At 36.2% G+C, this 25,030-nt stretch overlaps 1 protein-coding gene across 1 annotated transcript in view; it reads right to left on the bottom strand.

The window, feature by feature from the left end:
* The window catches only part of elp4 (elongator acetyltransferase complex subunit 4), a 351,519-nt gene that overhangs the window by 197,915 nt on the left and 128,574 nt on the right, over positions 1-25,030 (bottom strand). Inside the window, exons 6-7 of the mRNA XM_039749581.1 lie at positions 16,811-16,895; positions 5,145-5,333 (exon numbers count right to left, since the gene is read on the bottom strand). Coding sequence (XP_039605515.1) covers positions 5,145-5,333; positions 16,811-16,895 — 274 coding nt within the window. The remainder of the gene's footprint in view (positions 1-5,144; positions 5,334-16,810; positions 16,896-25,030) is intronic.

Raw genomic sequence — 25,030 nt, 5'->3', positions numbered from 1 at the left:
TCTGGTAAAGGTTATAAAGCCATTTCTAAAGCTTTGGGACTCCAGCGAACCACAGTGAGAGCCATTATCCACAAATGGCAAAAACATGGAACAGTGGTGAACCTTCCTAGGAGTGGCGGCCGACCAAAATTACCCCAGGAGCGCAGAGACGACTCATCCGAGAGGTCACAAAAGACCCCAGGACAACGTCTAAAGAACTGCAGGCCTCACTTGCCTCAATTATGGTCAGTGTTCACGACTCCACCATAAGAAAGAGACTAGGCAAAAACGGCCTACATGGCAGATTTCCAAGACGCAAACCACTGTTAAGCAAAAAGAATATTAGAGCTCGTCTCAATTTTGCTAAGAAACATCTCAATGATTGCCAAGACTTTTGGGAAAATACCTTGTGGACTGATGAGACAAAAGTTGAACTTTTTGGAAGGCAAATGTCCCGTTACATCTGGCGTAAAAGGAACACAGCATTTCAGAAAAAGAACATCATACCAACAGTAAAATATGGTGGTGGTAGTGTGATGGTCTGGGGTTGTTTTGCTGCTTCAGGACCTGGAAGGCTTGCTGTGATAGATGGAACCATGAATTCTACTGTCTACCAAAAAATCCTGAAGGAGAATGTCCGGCCATCTGTTCATCAACTCAAGCTGAAGCGATCTTGGGTGCTGCAACAGGACAATGACCCAAATCACACCAGCAAATCCACCTCTGAATGGCTGAAGAAAAACAAAATGAAGACTTTGGAGTGGCCTAGTCAAAGTCCTGACCTGAATCCAATTGAGATGCTATGGCATGACCTTAAAAAGGCGGTTCATGCTAGAAAACCCTCAAATAAAGCTGAATTACAACAATTCTGCAAAGATGAGTGGGCCAAAATTCCTCCAGAGCGCTGTAAAAGACTCATTGCAAGTTATCGCAAACGCTTGATTGCAGTTATTGCTGCTAAGGGTGGCCCAACCAGTTATTAGGTTCAGGGGGCAATTACTTTTCACACAGGGCCATGTAGGTTTGGATTTTTTTTTCTCCCTAAATAATAAAGACCATCATTTAAAAACTGCATTTTGTGTTTACTTGTGTTATATTTGACTAAGGGCTAAATGTGTTTGATGATCAGAAACATTTTGTGTGACAAACATGCAAAAGAATAAGAAATCAGGAAGGGGGCAAATAGTTTTTCACACCACTGTATATTTAGATATGCTTACATTTAAAATCCGCGATGGAGTGAAGCCGCGAAAGTCGAAACGCGATATAGCGAGGGATCACTGTACACCAAATTTTTATTCCTGTCTAAGGTATCTGTCCTTGCACATGCAAAAACAGCCAGTCAGTGGTGCAGTGACAGCCAACACCAATTCATTGGTCTGGTCCAATTGCCCCAGATACAGACTATGAAAGAGGAAGATGCTGGGAAGACTTTGCAGGAGTACGAAGCAATGAATGCAGAGGAAGATTCACTAGTTAATAGAGATAGGGGGGTATTTTCCGTACGTCGCTTAAATCATCCGAGATGACTTGGATCTTGGATGAGTTAATGTCGGTGCAGCTCATCCGGGATAAGTCAGTTTTTCAAACGCAGCCATGCAGTAGATTAGTTTAGCTGAATCTAATCATCCGAGATGAATGCGCGCACCCGCGCTGATTGAAAAGTCCATATATATTGAGTCTAGAAAACATGATCAGCAAGTCTTTGATAGGCTGCAACAAAATGACGAAAGAACGGGTGCATTTTTTTTTTAACGCAAGTAGAGCAGGACCTTTTTCTCGAAGGATATGAAGAATTTGAAGCTTTAATATGCACAAGGGGTAACACTGCAAAAGCAGCCCAAACCAGAAAAGACAGCTAGCAAAAAGTGGCTGACAAATTAAACGCTAAGTAGTGTGCATTGTACTTATTGAATGCAGCGTTTCACTTCCTATGTGTCAGAATAAATATTATTTAATATGTCATAATTCCAGATCAGACGTGAGCACAAGGAGAACATGGGAACAGGTTAAAGTGAAGTACAAGAATATACTTCAAACTGGCAAATATTGGTATATGACTATTTAAAGAATTGTTGACATAAAGAATCATATATAATATAAGAAACATTAATTTTAAAGCTAATAAGAAGGCAGACAAGCAAAAAACAGATGGAGATCCACGCGGTCCAGACCTAACCTCTGCAGAAGAGTTGGCTCTCCAGCAAAATGCCCATGACTCTGTTTCTTAGGGCATTTTTTTTGTTGGGTCAGTTGTAGGGAATGTCATATCCCTAGAACCTGTGTCTGACCAACAAGATATTGACGAAGGTCAAATATTTGATGAAGACACTGTGTCTGATTATTTATCAGAAGGAGAGGTACATTTTCCAAATAATGTTTGATCAAACTCCACTCTGATCAGTCCCTTGTGTCCCAATTACATTTGGAAATCCTGGGTAATGAGAATGTTAGGCTGATCGTGAGATTCTGTATGGAACTGTGGGTGTTTTTGCCTGTGTACCTGCAATCGCATGAAACGTATCTTTTATTGTCTGCACACGCAGGTGTCCAGGAAACACTATGAAAACCCGAAGGAAATATTTCAGAGCCAAACAGACTTTACGAATTGCCTGGCAAACAGATTTTCTGCATAGGCTACAGTATATAAAAAGAAGTGCCGCTGGCAAAAAAAACTCAAAGCAATGCATACTGTTTGTGTGGTTGTGAGAGCCCGACTTCGCCTAGTTTGACTTTGAATATAAGGTTCTAATAAATCTTTAAATTACAATATTCCCCCTCGGCTAAAGAGGTATCTTTCGAAAAGAATTTCATCCAGGAGCAATAAACGATATTGCCGATCGTGCAAAACCCTCTCTATATGAAATTCTCTTCTTATAATTTGCGCACCAATATCAATTAGTAGCTCATTCATGAACGGCAAACCCATGACTGAATGAGTTCCATGCATGGACACTGATTAAGTGTGTGAGCTAATCCTTGTTTACATAAAACAAACCTGCTCTGAGCAGGTTTGAGGATTTGGATCTGCTGCTATGACAACACATCCAGCAAGAGTTTCTAAAAACCGACAGATCCAGGATCATGCCAAATTGTCAACAATTAAATCCGGTTAAACGAGTAATCCACGTACGAAAAATACCCCCATGATGTTCTGGCTCCATTTTGTTTTAGGTTTAACCATGTGCAAGACATGCACAGATTTTTAGAAGAAATGGTGGATTGCAGGAAGTTCACTATGTACTGCTGCCTTCTGAACTAAATTAATGTTTTTTATTGGTTTGTGTTTTGTTGTTGTTGGGTTTTTTTTGATGGGGGGTTCTTATGTATAAATAAATATATAAACATTTGATTACTGATGTGTCCAATGTCCTTTTCCCTCCACCATTTATTAATCACAGTTTGGTACCTCATGACATGTAAAGTATAGTACGTATTACAGTTCTGATATATAAGATTATTAATGACACAGAATTGTTCTATTTGTTTTATTTTCATTTTACTCTTTATTCACACGTAAATACTGTATGCATTAAATTTAAATAATGTTAGCAAGTTATGATGGTTGCAGAATTGTTTTTTCCTTGGGATAACAGCGGGAACTCTAAAATAGCACGCTCTAAACATCAGCGCTCTCGCTACGCTACCATGGCCATGATGCTAGTAATTACAATAACAGGCAAGCATTTACCTTGGTTAACTTGATCTGTTAAAATGGTAAACATGTTACTAAACCAACACAGGCCAGCCAAACAACGTGAATATTCACATGTTAACATGATTAAGAATATTCCATATCATTCATAAATGGTAAGACTATAACTAGCAAACGTACTAACTTAGCAATCAGGAAACGACTCCCTGGTTGCACTTCCTGTTGTGGCTGAGCAAGCACCTGATGTCAATGGCTGAGCGTGCATGTGGCTGAGAGTGCACGGTCTGCAACCAGACCCTTTTGCAAACTTTTGCAAATACATTTACTCATTTAATTTTTTTTTAATTCATCAAATAAACTTTAACTGTAAACTAATATTTTTATAAAAATGACACTGATTTAGTTTGTTTCCTGTCAAAGTTTTTACTTTTTTTTATTTTAAATGTCAACAAAGTATGTGATTTGGCCAGGGGTGACCAATCTTTTGCATAGACCTTTATATATTTATATATACTAGTTCCATAATGGAACACATTTTTCCTTTCAAAGTTTTTTAATCTTAACACAGGCTCATTTCAGGAAAAATATTAAAATTAGAGAATATCTGTTTTTATTTGTAGCACACAGTAGGTCTTACTAAAACAGAGGCATATACAATATATCATTGCAGCTCTTGTGGTGCTCTTCTGTTATGAGCTGCACCGCAAAGAAAAATGGCTATATAAGTTTATATGAAGTTAGAATATCATTTTTTGAAAATCCATTATTCATCTTTTAGAAGTTATTACAAAGAGTTTTTTAAGGAAATATACTGTGTTTATCAATGCATTTTCATTAAAAAAATCATCTAATATTTTTGTCAATGCACTTCCAAAGCAGAGGTCAATCTTAGATTAGAAAACCAAACCATCTTGGGGCACACATGACCATAATTACATATATACACATGATGGGCAAAATAAAGAGCACCAAATGCTCTTAATATGCATATTTTGACCATGGTTAAGTAGTTTAGTGGGGTAGGACAGGGGATGGACACAACACTGTATATGGATAATGTATGATTTGAATACATAAGGCACCTCAATCAAGCAGTATAAGGTATCAACAATAACAATTTGCATTATCATGCTCACCAGCTCTATTATAAACATAAATGTATTGATGATATACTTGGATAAGTTTGCATAAAATGAAAGCAAAATTTTACTTAATTGACTAACGTACTCATAACACTAATAACATGTTCAATAGTAATCTATGATATTAATTTGCATAAGTTATTCATATTAAATGTGACATATTGCCAGTATCCAAAAGATAAAAAGTGTTTTAATTATACTTCAGAATCAAAAATAAACAACAGTATAAGAACCACATACACTACACTCTTGAGTACTGGTATAACAGAGTTAACAAACAAAAAAAAACAAAAAAACATTGTACTTGACCAAAAAATGCTTCAATGTTAATACAATAATTGTTCAGAAATGTAGAAACACAGTTTTACCTGAATAAGATGAGAAGGCACTGTGACCATGCAGACAGAAAGTGATGTTCTGAGCAAACCACGAAGCCCATAAAGAAATTTTGTCAAACTGTAAACATAAAGTGGGTCATCTTTACAGCAGATGTCATCACCCCAAAGTACTGATCCTAGTGAATGAATTCCAATCCTTAGGATATTTCTTGTTTTACTCTGTTTAAAGGACAGTAGAAAAAAATCCAGAAAACTTCAATGAATTTGGTTAAGTACATTTAACTTGACTAAATATACATTATATTAAAATAGCTATTCAATTCTTGCATCTTCTTACTCAAATTTGTGGTCAATACTAAAGTTTTAGATTAGTCACTTTGTCAAGTGTTATGTTAAAATATTATACAGTTATGAGATGCAGAAAAAAACCCCTGCGTGATCTGAATCCATCAATTATCCAACCCGCTATATCCTAACTACAGGGTCACGGGGTCTGCTGGATCCAAACCCAGCCCACCACAGGGCACACACATACCTAAGCACAAACTAGGGACAATTTAGAATTGCCAATGCACCTAACCTGCATGTCTTTGGACTGTGGGAGGAAACCGGAGAACCCAGAGGAAACCCACACAGACACAGGGAGAACATGCAAACTCCACGCAGGGAGGACCCGGGAAGCGTCATTTGTCAGATGTGAAAATTTCCTAAACAGAAATACATCTTCAAAACCAAAATTTCCTTTCGTATACAACTTTTCGATGTTCCTAGGATTATAAATAATATAATTTATTTTTTGCTGTTAATATATTTCATGAGGTATAAAGCTTACTACAACATCTTCAGGTTAGAATCCTTTCCAGTGATGGATAGGAAAAAAAAGTAATGTTCCACATTATATTACACATGCATTTTTTTATCTTTAACATGTACATAAATACTACATGGTTTTCAAATTCTCGGGTGAAATGTGCACTGGCTGCATATGAGATACCAATGAACAAAATAAACAATGACTTGCAACGTTTTATACTTCCAGAGGTAAATCTAGCACAGGGCATTTACCCAGCCAGACTAATTTTTTAAAGAATTTTACAAATGTTAATGTAGTACATACTGGTTTTAAGATTGGAAAATGATTACAGAACAAGAGCCAAGCTTAGAAAACCTGGTATTTCTGCTTGCAGACATATGAATTAAGAGTAGGGAGAAAACTGTGAAGTAGTAGTATTACTTTTATTACCATGCTTCTTTTAACTTCACCTGTTTGTTGTCTGATACAAATTTTGTAATCGATATTTAACCTACTTCCTATTGTCCAAATGACTTGAAATTTTGCACACTAGCTCACTTCCGATGACAATACAAGAATCAATAAGCAATTTCACTAATTGATCAATTAATCCATGTTAATTAAGAAATGACATTTTCATATGAAGAATAAAGATTTCACCAATAGATGGCGCTAGTAACGAATAGAAATATTAAAGGAAATGTTAAAATCCAGATACAGAAGACAAGTTTGCAATGCCAGGAAGATAGCCTTTCCACCAGCCTAGAGATGTTCACCCCAGATACCACAGATTCCTGCAGCTTTCCCTACTCTCAGGTGGTGCACCACCTGTGCAATATCAGTGAGATTGGGTGGTTCATAATTAATTGGAGGATCAGCCTCAAGAACCGTGGACTCAGAGATGTCCAATGTACTAGCTGGAGGATTAGCTATGGCTGCTCAAAGTAGCTAGCCCAGCGTGTAAAAACTACAGCATCGCCCATAAGGACTGTTCCATCATCCACCCTGACTGCCACTCCCCAAGGAACAGATTCAGATGTTTGTAATGCTTTGATTCCTCTGTATGCAGGACATAGGTCACTAGACCATAGATGGTGTGTCACTTGATCACAGATTCCTCTAACAAATGCCTCCTTATCTGCTCTCAAAGACCTGGCAGAAATCTTTCTCAGTTCCTGGTACACACTAGAGTTACCATCAAGCCATGTGCTGCGACTCCTCTTGATGATATCCAGGGTGCTCTGCGAGATGAAACACGTCCTTTTGCGACCACCGACACCACCAACATAACCCTCAGCAACCTTCAGGGTCTTGTCACAGAAGGACTCCCAAATTGCATTAGGATCCACAGTCACACCTAAGTTTGCAAGTTCTTCACAGAAATTGCAACAGCCTCATTCTCCTAGTACAGTTGTGCTTGAAAGTTTGTGAGCCCTTTAGAATTTTCGATATTTCTGCTGTCAGAGAAGGCTGGGGTGGCAACCCGACCGGGACGCCCTGGAGGACCGGAGGAGGGCTTGCGTCTTCTCCAGACCATGTGGGGGCGACCACCCTGGTACCTCTGGGGGCTATGGGCACAAAGCTTTGAAGCTCCACCCTGTAGGGGCCCGTGGTCACCCCAATGCCTTGGAAACCCTGGACCTCAGCACTTCCACCACACCCGGAAGTGCTGGGGGGAAGAAGAGCAGGGACACCCGGAGTGCTTCCGGGGATGCAGCCGGCACTTCTGCTACACTGGGGCGTGTCGGTGGGAGGTTGCCGGAACACACCTGGAGCACATCCAGGTGCTTATAAAAGGGGCCGCCTCCCTTCAGACAAGGGCAAGAGTCGGGAGTGGAGTAGGACAGAGCTCAGGAGGAGAGACAAGGAGACGACCTGAAGAGAAAGGCATTGTGTGGAGTTGGCCAGGACTTTGGGGACTTGAGAGCACTCATTGTAAATATGGAGCACCAAAATAAATGTGTGTGGGGTGATTCAAACGTGTCTGCTTGTCTGTGTCCGGGTCAAGTTCCACACTGTATAAATATGACCTAAACATCATCAGATTTTCACTCAAGTCCTAAAAGTAGATAAAGAGAAACCAGTTAAACAAATGAGACAAAAATATTATACTTGGTAATTTATTTATTAAGGAAAATGATTGAATATTACATATTTGTGAGTGGCAAAAGTATGTGAACCTTCGCTTTCAGTATCTAGCGTGACCCCCCTTTGCAGCAATAACTGTTTCCGGTAAGTTTTGATCATTCTTGCACACCGGCTTGGAGGAATTTTAGCCCATTCCTCCATACAGAACAGCTTCAGCTCTGGGATATTGGTGGGTTTCCTCACATTAACTGCTCAGTTCAGGTCCTTCCACAACATTTCGACTGGATTAAGGTCAGGACTTTGACTTTCCATTACAAAACATTAACTTTATTCTTCTTTAACCATTCTTTGGTAGAACGACTTGTGTGCTTAGGGTCGTTGTCTTGCTGCATGACCCACCTTCTCTTGAGATTCAGTTTATGGACAGATGTCCTGACATTTTTCTTTAGAATTCTCTGATATAATTCAGAATTCATTGTTCCATCAATAAAGGCAAGCCGTCCTGGCCCAGATGCAGCAAAACAGGACCAACCCATGATACTACTACTACCATGTTTCACAGATGGGATAAGGTTCTTATGCTGGAATGCAGTGTTTTCCTTTCTCCAAACATAACGCTTTTCATTTAAACCAAAAAGTTCTATTTTGGCCTCATCTGTCCACAAAACATTCTTCCAACGTTTTTTTTTAACATTATTACAGCCCTCTAGACATGAAATAACACCCTTTAGTCAAATGTTTAAACTATGCTCCATGACAAGACAGAGATGACAGTTCTTTCTCACAATTAAAAGAAAGCAAACATACCTTCCACTTCAAAGGAGTGCCGTCAGGAGCAGAGAATGTCAGAGAGAGAGAGAAAAGTAAACAAAAATCAATAGGGCTGTTGGGCTTTTAAGTAAACGAAGCACTGCCATAAAGCTGCCGCAATGAAGGGATCAATGCGAAGGTAGTCTTTTCAGCATTTTTTAGAGGAGCGTCCGTATCTTCTAAGCAAACAGCCTCTGTGCAAACAGCCCCACTGCTCACACCCCCTCCGTCAGGAGCAGAGAATGTCAGAGAGTGAGAGAGGCAAAGAAAAGTAAACAATCAAAAATCAATACGGGCTGTTAGAGCTTTGAAGTGTGCGAAGCACCGCGCAGGAAGCATATCGTATATCATTGAGGAGTTTTATTTAATACGTAATACGTGCTCTAATTGGGTAGCTTCTCTGCCATCTGCCAATAGCGTCCCTTGTATGAAATCAACTGGGCAAACAAACTGAGGAAGTGTGTACCATAAATTAAAAGACCCACTGTCCGCAGAAATCCGCGAACCAGCGAAAAATCCGTGATATATATTTAGATATGCTTAAATTTAAAATCCGCGATGGAGTGAAGCCGCAAAAGTCGAAGCGCGATATAGCGAGGGATCACTGCATTCAATCATTTTCCTGAATAAATAAATGATCAAGTATAATATTTTTGTCTCATTTCTTTAACTGGTTTCTCTTTATCTACTTTTAGGACTTGAGTGAAAATCTGATGATGTTTTAGGTCATATTTATGCAGAAATATAGAACATTCTAAAGGGTTCACAAACTTTCAAGCACAACTGTAGGTGATAGCCTACTGGACCCAGGCTGGATCTTCAGAGTCTGTGGTGAGAATTCACAAACTGGAGATTTCTGTAGACCCTGCAGTTCTGTAGGAGCCTCCAGCGTTTGCCCAGAAGGATGTGATTAATCTCCATTACCTCACCAGCAGTACTGGAGTACCAAGTCCAATGATACAGCTCAGGGCAGAGTAACCAGGATCCAGGAAAATGAAGCTACTTTCTCCATGGTCACAAGACCCATGGGGACCAACACTAAACTCATAGCCAGCCCTGTCAATGCCAGTGGTGACACTGAAGTCACCTATGACCAAATGACTGTCACCTTGCAGGCACCCATCAACCACCGAGCGCGGTTGTTAATAAAATGTCTCCCTCACTGAGACACCACTCATTATGGTTGGATCATACCCTGAAACAACAGACACAGTCACAGGTCTGTGCATCTCAGAGAGTGCTGCCACTGAAATACAGAGTTTACGAAGCTCCTCCGGCAGCAGAGGAAGATGATCACCATGCCGGAGAGACAAGACATTCCATGCACCTACCCGGATAGGCTGCCTCAAACTGGGATCTGACTGCTGCTGTGCAGTGGGGAATACCGCAGCACCAAACCAGTTCCATTCCCCAAGAGGCTTGACCCTATTGGTTCTCAGAAGGCTTTCATTTCTCTGCGGCTGAGACTCCTAAGGGCTTTCCCTCATCCCCTTCATAATGCGAGTAGCCTTCCTGTGGGTGGCTGTAACATGGCTACTCTTGGGGATAGCAGAAAGTAGTCTTGACTGCCGTTTCAGAGCTGCATGAAATCTTTACGGTAGTTGGAGTGCCAATCCAGCCATCAAACCCCAAGTGTTTCCTGAAAGTTGGAGGACCACTTGCAGGGCAGGATGCAATTTTACATCATACTCAGGCAAGATTTTAAAAGGACTGGGTTCAAATTCAGCATAGCTCTTACAAATCTTCACGGTAAAACTGACATTTTCAGAAGGAATTGTAATTTTACTACAATAAATACAATCTAAATCATTCTCATCTTTTGTCACCCACCATAAATTTTGTCAAGATTAGAAAATTGCTGGTATAAGCATAATGCATAATATGGTCTTACATTACTTCCTGTGACAGGTAAGGAACTTGGCATTAAACTGCAAAATTAAGCCACTGTTAAGAAATGTTTTGTGATGTGATTTTGGAAACTGTTTAGGGAGGCACTCTGATTCCACAACTCAATGTTTATAGAGCTTTAACTTGTAGAAAACATCTGAGAATACTCAGAAAATTTTCAAAGGATTAGATCTTGAATCTGGAGAATGCCTGAGAATCCGGAAGGAATATTTTGCTGAAAGAAGGTATTTGGCCTATTCTTTCTAGTTTACTTCTGTCATGACCCTCACCAAAAAAAAGTAGTCAAGAAAATGGTTGGATGGGTACTACTATCAGATAGCATGGTGACACAGTGGTTAAATCTGCTGTCTTATGGGTTAAGTACCTAAGTGCAAATCCCCCATCTGGCAGCACCTAGCAAGATGTCTGCAAGTCTTTTTTGCGTTTGGTTTGTAGTACTAGGGTGTTGTACCATGTTAGCCATTAAGAATGTAGTGAGAAGTCAAGCAAAATGACACCTTTTATTGGCTAACTAAAAGGATTACAATATGTAAGCTTTCGAGGCAACTCAGGCCCCTTCTTCAGGCAAGATTGTTGACCATAGATGGCTGTCAGTTACAGATATTGCTCTAGTTGTCAGTAAGTGTCATCTTTGACATAACATTAAGCAAAAGACTCTGAAAAATACACTACATATATTTTTGGAAGATTCAATTAAGTAGTTAGAAAATTGGGCTCATGGAGGATTTGCCAAGCAGCTGTGTTTAGACTTAAAATAAAAAACAAATTCTCACATATTATCATCAGAAGTATATACTTCAGCCTACAGTTTATGATAAAAAGTGTCTGTGTTTGCTTTTCTTGTGATTTCTGTTTGTTTTCTAAATAGCACTTCAGTACCAATGTTAGCCCTGGAATGTCACCAACTGACTACCTTTGCCAGTTTCAAAAAAATACATCATGTTTAAAAGGTGATGTTGATTTTGATATAAATTGATCACTATTAATATATAGTACCTCTATATAACTATCAATCTGTCCTAGACTGAGAGGAGAAGAAAAAAAAAAGATTACTTAATTTCTTTATGTGTTGATCAGAGTGCAGAAACTAGCTTTCATTTATTTAAGCTAACATTTTGGGAAGGATACAAAGAAAATACACTTTCAAGATTTGGAAATGGGTAGATTATATTATTAGCATGAGCAGACAAAAATAAAAATAACATGCACATTTAGTACATTATCTGGATTAAAATTCAAATTTATTGTCACAAACAGCTAAATGAATAAAAACTAACCATTTGACTATTACAATGTGAGTGCTGAACTGTTCAGCACTGCTATTTCACAATTCCAGAATCCTGGATTAATCCTGGTTTTCAGCCATAACACTATTTGTATGGAATTTGCAAGTTTTTCCTATATTTGGGTGGGTTTTAAAAAAAGCTGTGTACTGAACTGGAAAGTATGTGAATTTAATTATTTTACAGCACAGGTAACTGAACAGTATTACATGCAAGAAGGATAAATGTTAAATTTGAATACACATTAGGAGGTCAAAAGTTGAATGTATACCTTATAAGATGGATCTAGGAGTCATAGTAGACTCATAACTGTCTACATTAAGACACGGCATTGACCAAGAAGACTAACTGCATGTTAGGTTATGCCTAAGATATCATGATATGTGGAGTAAAAGTCAAAGAAGGTTATGCTTAAGTTACATAACAGACTAGCAACGCCTAACCTGGAGTATTGTGTACAGTTCTGGTCACCGTATTATAAATAAAAAAAAATACTAGAGAAAGTCCAGTGGAGAGAAACTTTGTTGATTCTGAGACTGAGAGATACACACTATGAGGAGAGACTGAATAAGTTGAACCATTTCAGTTTAAGAGAATACTCCACATAAAAATTATATTGTTTTATATGTTACTTACTCCATGCAGTTTGCAGTAGTGGCTGAAAAAAATGGAATCTCATGTTTTCATAAAGAATGGGTGAAAAAAAAAATGTATGATATGATAGAAGCCAGTAATGACCAATGCTGTACAACAAGAAACATTGTGAAAAACATCCATGGAAAAAAGAAACTCACATTGCATAATCCAAATGTTGGTTATCTAGTCGTAGGCTCAAAACATTCAAAACTCAAGCTTTTTTCCTAAAATAAGGTAAAATATATATTTCCAGAATAATCAATGCACTTCACAAACAGGATACTCAAGACACATGGGAAGACCCGCCTTAACCCATCTTTCATTGGTCAATACAGTAGTACTGTCTCCCCTGGACAAGGAGAATTTGACTGACCAGGTACCTGTGTGGATAAAGTGTGAGCAGGAAGGCGACAGTCAAACCTGTTAAAAAAACTGGATTATCTGTATTAACAAGCAGATACGCATAACAAAATGGTCACTGCATGAAAATACTTTTTAAAATTGGAACATAGGCAAGTTAACCGACTTTCTCAGTGTTTCACATTGTATTGGCAGCTGGAAATTTTTGTTTTTCCCTATTATATTATTCTGCTGATACAGTATGTGTAGGAAGACAACTCATAAAAAACTGAAATAAAAACAAACCTTGCAAGTTCTTCATGACATTTGGGCAATACATTAATAATATTAAGTGATACCTTAAAAAAATAATACTTGGGACTGAAATAGCAGAAACCATCAGGAATTTAATGATTCTATTTATTGTTAATATTCTTATTTATTTTGTAAACTAACAGTCATTTAAAGAGTCTTTGAAAATCCATTTTTCTTCCTAGGACATAGAACAGTTTTAATTTTTCTACATTTATATACTATATCATCTAGGGGAATGCAAGTATGCAAAGTAAAACATAATATTTTATTTATTAAGACTAGGACACATTAATTTTTTATAATATAATTTCTTTGAACATAAATATTAAATTTACTATACAATGCAAAATCAATTAATACATGTACAATAAGATTCCATATATTGCAAAGAAGGCACAAACACCTGGGTAAATAAAAGGTTTGGGACACTAAAAAATATGAAAAAAAATAGCATTTCATTTAAAAATAAGCCAAAAAGTCAATGTACGATGATGAGTATGTCATATGTTGCCAGAAAAAAATAATTCCACGTAAAATTATCTCAAATACGAGAACTCAAACACATACACACACAAATCAAGAGGGTGAGGTATTTGATTAGTGACTAGCAAACTCCCACAAAAATATTTCAAACTTTTCATAAAAGCACACAAGAAATCATTTATTTGTGTAACGGCATATGTATGGCATCAAGGAAAACACTTAACAAAGGCAATAAACTTGCTAAGTTTACTTATTACGAATGAGAAGTATAGTTCCAGGGGTTATAAAAGTATGTTAAACAGAACACAGCATACCTTAGTACAGTGACACTATAACAAATACAGACAAAGTGTTAAAATCATACTATAGTATGAAAGCTTCGAATAAACATACTGTACTTAAATCAAAATTCTTATAGATGTACACAAGCATAACACAAGTCTATAGCCAAAAAAAAAAAAAAATAATAATATTTTAAGTCATTCTTTAAACCTTTTCTAAGTGAATATTCACAGGAACAAAGACTACCACGATTAAATCTTATATTAAACAATTGTGAAATAAAGGAGCCACCGGACAGAGCAACAATAAGATTTTGAAAAGCTGTCTAGACTTGTTTTCAAAATGTCTGATAACTTACAAAAGCAACTTGCATTTTTGGCACATCAGCAAGGCAAGACGGCTATAGAGTCTTAATAAGAGCTACACTTTTGCAAAGGATTACACAACTATTAATTTAGTGCCAAGAGAGGAACAAAGAGTATTAGGCCTCCAACTGCTTGAAACTAAATTGTTCCTGTGGTACTTCATTCAAACTTTGTTATGCAAACAATCAATACTTTTACACTGACAATCCCTGAAACATAAAAATGTGATAAGCTAAATGCAAGTTAGGATTGATCTCATTCACACAAAGCCAAAGTAGGATGTAGAAATTTGTGGCTTCCCACCTAAAAGTTAACTGTCTTAATTGAATTTTCCTTGTGTGAACAAATTAATTATTATTACGTTAACTACAGCACAACATACATGTTAAACATCAACATTAATACTTAAAACGAATGTGAGAAAAGTCAATTTACAAATATTCTTGCATAATTAAATATTAAATAAATCTTACTCTGCCAGGTTCAACAGCCATTTTCTGGGCTGACCCAGGTGGCCAGCTACTCTTCCTGGTTGCCCTTCCTGATGCCAACTGTAGTCTTCTTTTACAATATGCAAGTGGGGCGGTGACCTTATTTAAAGTTAAAATGTATAAACACTAATAAAACTTATATCTTTAAAATCTCATGTTTCGATAGTCTTATAATAAGACATTGATTATTCCACCAAAGAGAGCTGGTATCTCATTTGCAATTTCTGTAATTTTAATTTATTTTTATTTCACTAACAAAATGAAACAAATGAAAAATGTGTGGCAAAATACATAATATTATGATTAGCACAGGCATAAGAAATATTTCAAGAAGTACTATATTTTATTATATTATACAGAATCCAGTAAAGTACACTATACTGCATCTATTTTTTTAAATTTTTTTTTGCATATGATCTGAAAGGTTTCAAAACCAATCAAAAAAAAATGTTGTTGTTTTAGCACTTTATAAAGCAGTTTATAAAGCACTTATTTATTTGGTTTTTCCCATTTATTTTTGGCTTTGTAAAATTTCCTGCTTCCAGTGTCACTGTCACTATACTAGAGTAGTTATTCAGTGCACAAGATTGTGGGAACTGTTATGACATGCCTGTTGCCATGGTTTTCAGAAAGAAGGGGGAGAGGTGCCTGTCAGGGACCAATTTACTTCTCCAGAGGGGCATCTTCTCTGCGGGGAAGATGTCTGCCCGGATCTGTGCTGAAATCTCACTGAAGACAGGAACTGTTTTACAGCATGCTGAATTTGGACAAAAGAAGTTTTTAAACAGTCAATTCCAGGATGGTCATAAACCAACAAAGAATATCAAAGTCAAAGTCAAATCTGATATTCCACAGCACTGACAGAGAAGCAAGTTAATTTTACTTTGGCTAAACATTAACCAAAAAAAAAAAAGTTTACCGTGATCATTGCAATGTAAACACAAGCACAAATAACTAAGTTACTCCAAAGAACATAAAAAAATTATAGCCGCAGCACGAAGAGTTATATGGTTGTTTATTTATATCATATTAAACAGTGTTTTTCACAAAATATTGATTTTTTACATTAAGAATGTTAAGTAGTTTAGACTTTTTATTATTCAAAAGATGTTTTTAAAACCTTATTATATATAACAGACAGCTATATTAATCTCTGATTTTTATAGCAATCTATTTTAGGAATTACAGTTATCTGCTCTATGCACTTGAATTCCCAGTGTGCTTCATCAAGTCTACAGCATGCAACGTCTGTGCTGTAAAAGTTTTCTCCAGTTTCACATTAGGAAGAAGTGAAACTTAGGGTAATTAGTCAAAATGAATTATGTATTAAATATTTTATTTAAAGTGTAATTACTAATTAAAATGTGATTTTAATACACTGAGAAAAATATTTTAAAACACCATTTTAAAGTAGCCTTTTAAAGTATGTTTCTTTTCACAAATTACTGACAAATGTTCACTTTTAAATTGTTAATAAATGGGGACAACTTAGGATGTATGTTTTTCATTGCCTGAATTAGTTTAGTAGTGGGGGCTCAATTGGAGCCTTATATATATATACACTGTAAGGTATATATAAGTATATATTTCCAGTCATTTATGTTTGATTCTAAATTATATATATAGCATTTTAAAAATGACTTTCCCTGCAGTTGTTAATGAAATTTAAGTGAACTAGATATTTCCAGTGAGAACAGAACAGAGCACCAAGCTGGAGCTAAATGAACATTAACATATTGCCAGCACTATGTCTTTGCCTTGCTTGTTTACCACGTCAATGCTTAGAAACAGCTTGTTCACTGTTGATTATTCGAAACCCTTATGGTTCATCCCTCTTGAGAGAGTTATGAAAACAACATTAGTTACTTGATTACAGAAGACGCAAAGGGCTCAAGAGCCATACCTGGGGACAAGCTCTGTCAAATCCTTCCTTGTGGATGACTCCCTGGATAAATCGAAGTAGCTTGATATAGCCAATGTGAATATTGCTATGAAAGAGAAAAAAATATATAATGCAGTGCAATAGATAAAAAAAAAACCTTATCAAAGTGAAAGTTAGTCATAATCCTCATTTTTTTCATTAAAGCACAAATATAAATTCAAAACTGTAAAAGGAATTATTATTTAGAAGACTGCCTATAGATCTCTGTTAAATTTAGGTACTGTAAATGCTATAAAAGCAGAACCAATAATGTTTGGAATTAAACACAAGCATGGAAAGAAGATACTGCAAGATTTGCCCCAGGTGTCATATTTAACATTCATTTTGAAAAGAAAACTATTGTAATATACTTGATGTATGAAGAAACAAGACTGTTTAGCAATTGGAGAAAGTGCAATACTACAGGTTCTTTTGATTATGTTATTTGAACTATTAATTACATCTAGTATTTTCTACATTTTTATTGTATTATAGCTCACATCAGATTTGTATATTTTTGATGCACAAAAAAGGTGGAAAGGAAAAAGTATAAAAGTAAAAATGCTGAAAATATAACGTGTTCAAGAAAATAGTAAATATGAAGCAATTTCATACACAAAGAAACAAATACATCATAATCAAATCAATAAGAATCATTGATGCTTTGGTGCAAAAGAAGTTTCTTAAATAGCTGCAGACATTCTTTCTATGCTAGTTCAAAAATACAGATATCTATCAATAACAATTAAAAACATCAGAAGTCAGCTGTGATTGTCTGCTATTAAATACATTTGGGCTCTGCATGAAAGACAAAATCTGCTGAGACTGAAATGGTTTCATTATGTCAGCCTCACTTATCTCCTACAAAATTAATGATTTAATGAAGCAACTTAAAGGATGCAACCACCACAGCATTTCTGTGTTAAATCACAGATAATTAACACATAGTTAATGAAGTGCTATTCCAAGCACACCTGATCAATGTCCTGTTCACCTGAGCTCATTTTTACTATTGCTTAATTTCATGAAAACAACCTTGAGTCATGTAAAAATTTACCATCAATGACAAACATACACACACACACACACACATATATACACAAATACATTATATACTATGTTATTTTATTAAACCATCTGTTCTAATTACATTTAAATCAAAAGAAACAAGTAACATAATTAATCAAAGTGGCATATAATCAAATGCACAATGGTACATTAAAATCAAATAAAATAACTTTGTTTAATCGGATAATTTTCAGAAAAAAATAAGTCCTATACAATCAGCTATACAAAACTCAACTTTTAACTTAAAACAAACTTATTTATCAAATCCAGAAATGTCAGGACATTTTAAAAATTCACAACAGTATCATACATATGATTGGATTTTAGCAGTGGAAAATGTGAACCCTCTCTGGCCAAATGCAGTGAATATTCTTTTTTTGTTTAAAGTTTACATATAAAAAACATTTTTATGGCTAAAGCATTACTTTTTTTCTTCTTTGCTGTACCTTAAATAAACATGCTCAAATCTGGAGGAGAACTCCACTCATTTGTTACCTGGCTCAAAAATGATTACCACTAACAGCAAACCGACTGTATCCTATTTCTAGTAATTGGTTTAAAAAACACACTTTTAAAGTATATTGAAAATTTTCAAAATTTATTTCCATATACTCCATAGATTTTGTACTACTGTCTTACATTAGACATAGATTTTAGTAAGCTTTGGTCAAATTTAATAAAAGCTTTGATTTACTACTTTAAAGTTGGCTTGTAGAAAATGGAATATTTTTGGGTGTTTTCTCACATAATTCTTCAAAGAAAATTATCGGTAGATATATATATATTTTTTATTTGAAGTACATAACATTTCATACAATTAAGCCGAACTTATACAACAAATAACAGGAGCAAAAAATGGACAAAACGTAGAAAATCAGAAATCACCTCCAAAAGAGAAAGAGTGGAGAGAATAGGGGCAAAAATATAGAAAAAAAGAAATAAAATCTACTTTACCCCAATAAAATTACTTACTTTAAAATGTTATTAATAAAATCATGACATATTTTAAAAGTCCATTAGTGAGAATTTGATTGCTACCAATTTCAAATAGTATAAAACATATATTTATAAAAGAGAGACTGGACTTTTTCCATTTAAGTAAGATAAGTCTACGTGCTAGTAGTGTGGTATAGGTAATTACAATCAATTTGTCCTTCTTCAAATTAAGCCCATCTGGGAATACACCAAACACAGCTATTGATGAGTTACAAATGATTGTGACACCAATGCTGTCTGATAAATATTCAAAGATTTTTGACCAGAATTATGTTAATTTAGTGCACTCCCAAAACATGACCCAATGAGACTAGAGATAGACTGCAATGCTAGCGGGTTGGATCTTGCCCTGGATACACTGTGGACAATTTTAAATGAGATAAATGTGATTGATGATTGATTTGAAGAGGAGTTATTGAATGCTTTGCACATATTGAGCTAGAGTAAATTCTATGAATGGCTGTCTTCCACTCCTTTTCTGAGCTATTACTTGAAAGATTCTTTTCCACACAGTACCCTTGGATCTTTGGAAAGAAAAGAATTTGAGATGTTTTATATATTGTTGAGATGTCTCAACAATATATATCAGTCTTCAAGACTGATCAGTATTACTTCTACAATAGAAAGGGGTGGGAAGTGTTGAAAATTGGGCACAATTCTTTTAGCAAAATTTCTGATTTGAACATAGTGGAAAAATTGTGCTGCTGGGAAGTTAAATTTGAAGTGTACTTGTTTAAAAGATGCCAAAACATTATCTATATACAGTTCTCTACATGTTTTAACCTGTTTTCCAAAAATTAAATACTGGGTAGATTTCAGAGGGTTAAAAAAGGTGATTATCATGTAGAGGAGCTCCTTGGTATATTGAAGAAGATTATTATTTACTGGGGCATAAAGCAGAGCATATAAAGAAGTGTAACATGATTTTATTTCCATTGCATACCAGGCTTGTGTATTTTCATCAATTTGTATCAATTTCCAGGTCTTTATAGATTGTATATTTGCCACCCAGTAATAAAAGTAAAAGTTAGGTACTGTCATGCCAACTTTTGCATTTGTACTGTCTCGTATTGTGTATTTGGGAGTTTATCCAATAAATTATTACCAATAAAGAATTAATTAATTCTTAAATAACTATGAGGTACAGGTGAGGAAAATGAATATTTTCTTGAATTTTAAGTTACAATTCATTACAAACTGTATGAATGTCTTTGTGGTATTAGATGTTACTGACACTGCAGTTTATTGATGATCCATCAAGGTCTGGATTTAAAACACAATCACAGTTTCTAGCCCTTATAATTTTATGAATGTTCATATTGAGAGCTGATGCATATACATGTACATACACACACAGTTTTGGATAAAATTTCTATCTTCAACCTTAGGTGCATAAATATTTATCAAAATTACTTTAGACTTCAATAAATTACCCATCACCATGACGTAGCACCCTTTACGATCAGATACAGCATCTAATGCTACAAATAAAAGAATCTGGAGTGAAAAATTTGGCTAATCGAATCTCTTTGCAATCAAAACACTTGTTAAGTGAGTCTCCTGTAAAAATGCTGCCTTAGCATTTAGGCCAATTAGACGTGAGAATACTTTTTTCTCTTAAAGGTTGAGAAACGGTGATCTAAAGTATTTGCGACCCGAGTTTTCATAACAGTTTTAATCGCGCCCCCCTAACTTTTTTTGAAAGGAACTCACTAATACCAATTTGTTCATTTTTAATTAATGATATATCATAGATGCATATTTTATTATACCTACTTAACTTTTATCGACATTTATCTAACTCTATATTTATTTTTCTAGTATCAGAATGTAGTTTAAGTTAATTTGTTTAGGTTTCAATAGATGCATTTCTCATATTTTCAATTCTTGTTTTCTTTTTTTCACATCTTCGTGCCCCCTTTTTTGTTACTTCGCACTCCCCTGGGGGGCCTGCCCCACAGTTTGAGAACCACTGCTTTAGATCATGAGTGATACCCTTGACATTCCAGATTACAAAGTTCAATGTTTGATCAGTGAGACACTGCTCCTGAATTTCTGAGGACACTTTGTAATCTTAAGTAAAAGTAGTGTGTTCATAAATTAACTTTAACCTTGATTTCATATTATTGCCAGGTATTGCGGCTAAGGAGTTTATTGTTATGTTGAAATGTATAATTGTGGGGGTAAAAATGATAGAAAAGAAGTATCTTGCTTTCTTTCTCCCTCCCCCATTTTCCCTACCTAAGTGAGGCTAGAACACATTTCACAGAGTACCAGTACTTTGACATGCCAAGAGACAGGGCACATCCAAAACAAATCCCCAGCAATGGTGCAATAAGGATTGTACAGTTACATTTTTGTCAAGTTATCGCAAATATAGCAAACTGTACAAATTTTTTGAAATTTCAAAACCTCCCATTGACAACCACTGATGAATTTGCAAACTTGTGCATCTTCAAACAGAGAAACATTCTTTGGAACGCCGATCTTGGATCTGCTTACAAATTTACCTTGAAGAGATCACTTAAACTTGCTCATTTTGTACATTTTCCTCATTTACTTACTCAACAGCTGCTCCTGACAGCAAAATGAATACCCAATACAAGTTAAGCCAAACTCAAGGACAGGCACACATGTGTAGCCCTCTTGTAGGACAGTTCACTTTTCCTGCTGCTTGAGTTAAACATAAAAGTAGAAAGAAAAAGTCATTTATCTAAAAATTAATGTAAGGGTATAGGAACTGTGTAAATGTTGCTCAACTTGATATTTCAACAACCACAAGCCTATTTAGGCTACAGTTTAATGCTTGTCACTACAGGAAATATATATATATATATATATATATATATATATATATATATATATATATATATATATATATATATATATATATATATATACACACAGTGGTGTGAAAAACTATTTGTACTGATTTGTACTGAAAAACTGATTTCTTATTCTTTTGCATGTTTGTCACACAAAATGTTTCTGATCATCAAACACATTTAACCAATAGTCAAATATAACACAAGTAAACACAAAATGCAGTTTTTAAATGATGGTTTTTATTATTTAGGGAGAAAAGAAATCCAAACCTACATGGCCCTGTGTGAAAAAGTAATTGCCCCCTTGTTAAAAAATAACCTAACTGTGGTGTATCACACCTGAGTTCAATTTCCGTAGCCACCCCAGGCCTGATTACTGCCACACCTGTTTCAATCAAGAAATCACTTAAATAGGAGCTGCCTGACACAGAGAAGTAGACCAAAAGCACCTCAAAAGCTAGACATTATGCCAAGATCCAAAGAAATTCAGGAACAAATGAGAACAGAAGTAATTGAGATCTATCAGTCTGGTAAAGGTTATAAAGCCATTTCTAAAGCTTTGGGACTCCAGCGAACCACAGTGAGAGCCATTATCCACAAATTGCAAAAACATGGAACAGTGGTGAACCTTACCAGGACTGGCCGGCCGACCAAAATTACCCCAAGAGCGCAGAGACGACTCATCCGAGAGGTGACAAAAGACCCCAGGACAACGTCTAAAGAACTGCAGGCCTCACTTGCCTCAATTAAGGTCAGTGTTCACGACTCCACCATAAGAAAGAGACTGGGCAAAAACGGCCTGCATGGCAGATTTCCAAGACGCAAACCACTGTTAAGCAAAAAGAACATTAGAGCTCGTCTCAATTTTGCTAAGAAACATCTTAATGATTGCCAAGACTTTTGGGAAAATACCTTGTGGACTGATGAGACAAAAGTTGAACTTTTTGGAAGGCAAATGTCCCGTTACATCTGGCGTAAAAGGAACACAGCATTTCAGAAAAAGAACATCATACCAACAGTAAAATATGGTGGTGGTAGTGTGATGGTCTGTGGTTGTTTTGCTGCTTCAGGACCTGGAAGGCTTGCTGTGATAGATGGAACCATGAATTCTACTGTCTACCAAAAACTCCTGAAGGAGAATGTCCGGCCATCTGTTCGTCAACTCAAGCTGAAGCGATCTTGGGTGCTGAAACAGGACAATGACCCAAAACACACCAGCAAATCCAACTCTGAATGGCTGAAGAAAAACAAAATGAAGACTTTGGAGTGGCCTAGTCAAAGTCCTGACCTGAATCCAATTGAGATGCTATAGCATGACCTTAAAAAGGCGGTTCATGCTAGAAAACCCTCAAATAAAGCTGAATTACAACAATTCTGCAAAGATGAGTGGGCCAAAATTCCTCCAGAGCATTGTAAAAGACTCATTGCAAGTTATCGTAAACGCTTGATTGCAGTTATTGCTGCTAAGGTTGGCCCAACCAGTTATTAGGTTAAGGGGGCAATTACTTTTTCACACAGGGCCATGTAGGTTTGGATTTTTTCTCCTAAATAATAAAACCATCATTTAAAAACTGCATTTTGTGTTTACTTGTGTTATATTTGACTATTGGTTAAATGTGTTTGATGATCAGAAACATTTTGTGTGACAAACATGCAAAAGAATAAGAAATCAGGAAGGGGGAAAATAATTTTTCACACCACTGTATAACCACGACTTTGAAGTAACTAAAAAATGTAACATGCTGCAACTTTCAAATTAGTTAACTCCCCAAAGTCCCCAAACACACCTGCATGTAATGCCATGCGTATGTTTGATATATATATATTTTTTTTAACATTAAGGTTTCCTTGTCCTTCTGAAAATCAAAAAATACTTAGATGGAGAGCAAGACACATCTCTCTCTATTTTATATATCTATACTAATAAAAGGCAAAGCCCTCACTGACTCACTCACTCATCGCTAATTCTCCAACTTCCCGTGTAGGTAGAAGGCTAAAATTTGGCAGGCTCGTTCCTTACAGCTTACTTACAAAAGTTGGTCAGGTTTCATTTCAAAATTCTACACGTAATGGTCATAACTGGAACCTATTTTCCTCCATATACTGTAATGGACGTTAGCTCGATGGCTGTGTGGGGGTGGAGCTGCATGTGACATCATCACGCCTCCCACGTAATCACGTGAACTGACTGTGACCGCAGTACATAGAAAAGAAGCAAGAGCCCCGAAAGAGTGCTAAAGAAAAACGCAGAATACTTTATTCGCGAGATACAAGTTTAATGAGAAGATACGAGGTATAAACAAGACTTTGGATCACTTTGTAATGGAGTTAAAATTGCTGTAGCGAGAAACTTTTAAGTGCCGGGTCTTAGCTAACATTAAATAAAGCAGTGGACATCGCAACATCACACAAGAGAGCAGCTCACGTGAACTGACTGAACGCAGTACGAGTGATCACTTCCATGCATCAAACCTGTTCAAAAAATGCATTACACAATTGACAAGGTAGGAAAAGAATATGCTCCGAGCTGAGCTCCACAACTAACGCGGTCTTATGGAATCAACTTCGTCACGTTGCCACCAAATACTCACAGAAAAATCCACAAGTTAATACACACGCTGTCTCTAGAGTTTCTCCACACTCAATGTATTCCTCGCATCCCCTTTATACCCTCTGATCTGCCATTTCAATTTAGATGCCTCCAATTTCCAGTGAGGCTCTGCTTCGCGATGAGAATTAAGAAGTCTCAGGGACATTCCCAACAAAAGGTTGCCATTTGATTGCTTTTCTCCTGGACAACTATACGTTGCATTCTCAAGAGTGAGCTTGCGCAGCTTCGTCATATTACAACCAGAGTGCTGAACTGACAACGTGATATATAAAGAGAACTATAAAAATCGTAATAAACGAACAATAAAACGGCGGAGAACCCGTGGATTAAATAAAAAGGCAGCTTCCTTGGCAAAGCAAGGAAAAAGGATGGCTTTATATGTCGTTCGTTTATAAAACAGTGGAGAAGCTGTGTAAAGGCTGCTTCACAAAAAACCAGCGGAGCGTCTTATTTGAGCAGGCAGTCAGCTAAAGAAGGGAATCAATAAATATCTATAATCGTAATAAATGAACAAAAAATAGTGTACAAGTGGATTAAATAAAGGAAATGGGTACCTGAACAGTAAAGTAAGTCTCGAATAGCTACACAATGACTATAAGAATTGTAATAATCGAACAATAAAACAGTCCAGAACCGTGAAGCAAGGAGAAACGACGGTCTTATATGGCGTTTGTTTATAAAGGCAGCTACACAAAAAAACAT

This window comes from Polypterus senegalus, chromosome 1 (genome assembly GCF_016835505.1).
Source record: "Polypterus senegalus isolate Bchr_013 chromosome 1, ASM1683550v1, whole genome shotgun sequence".
Classification (NCBI taxonomy): domain Eukaryota; kingdom Metazoa; phylum Chordata; class Cladistia; order Polypteriformes; family Polypteridae; genus Polypterus; species Polypterus senegalus.
This window is presented reverse-complemented; position numbering and strand designations above follow the sequence as displayed.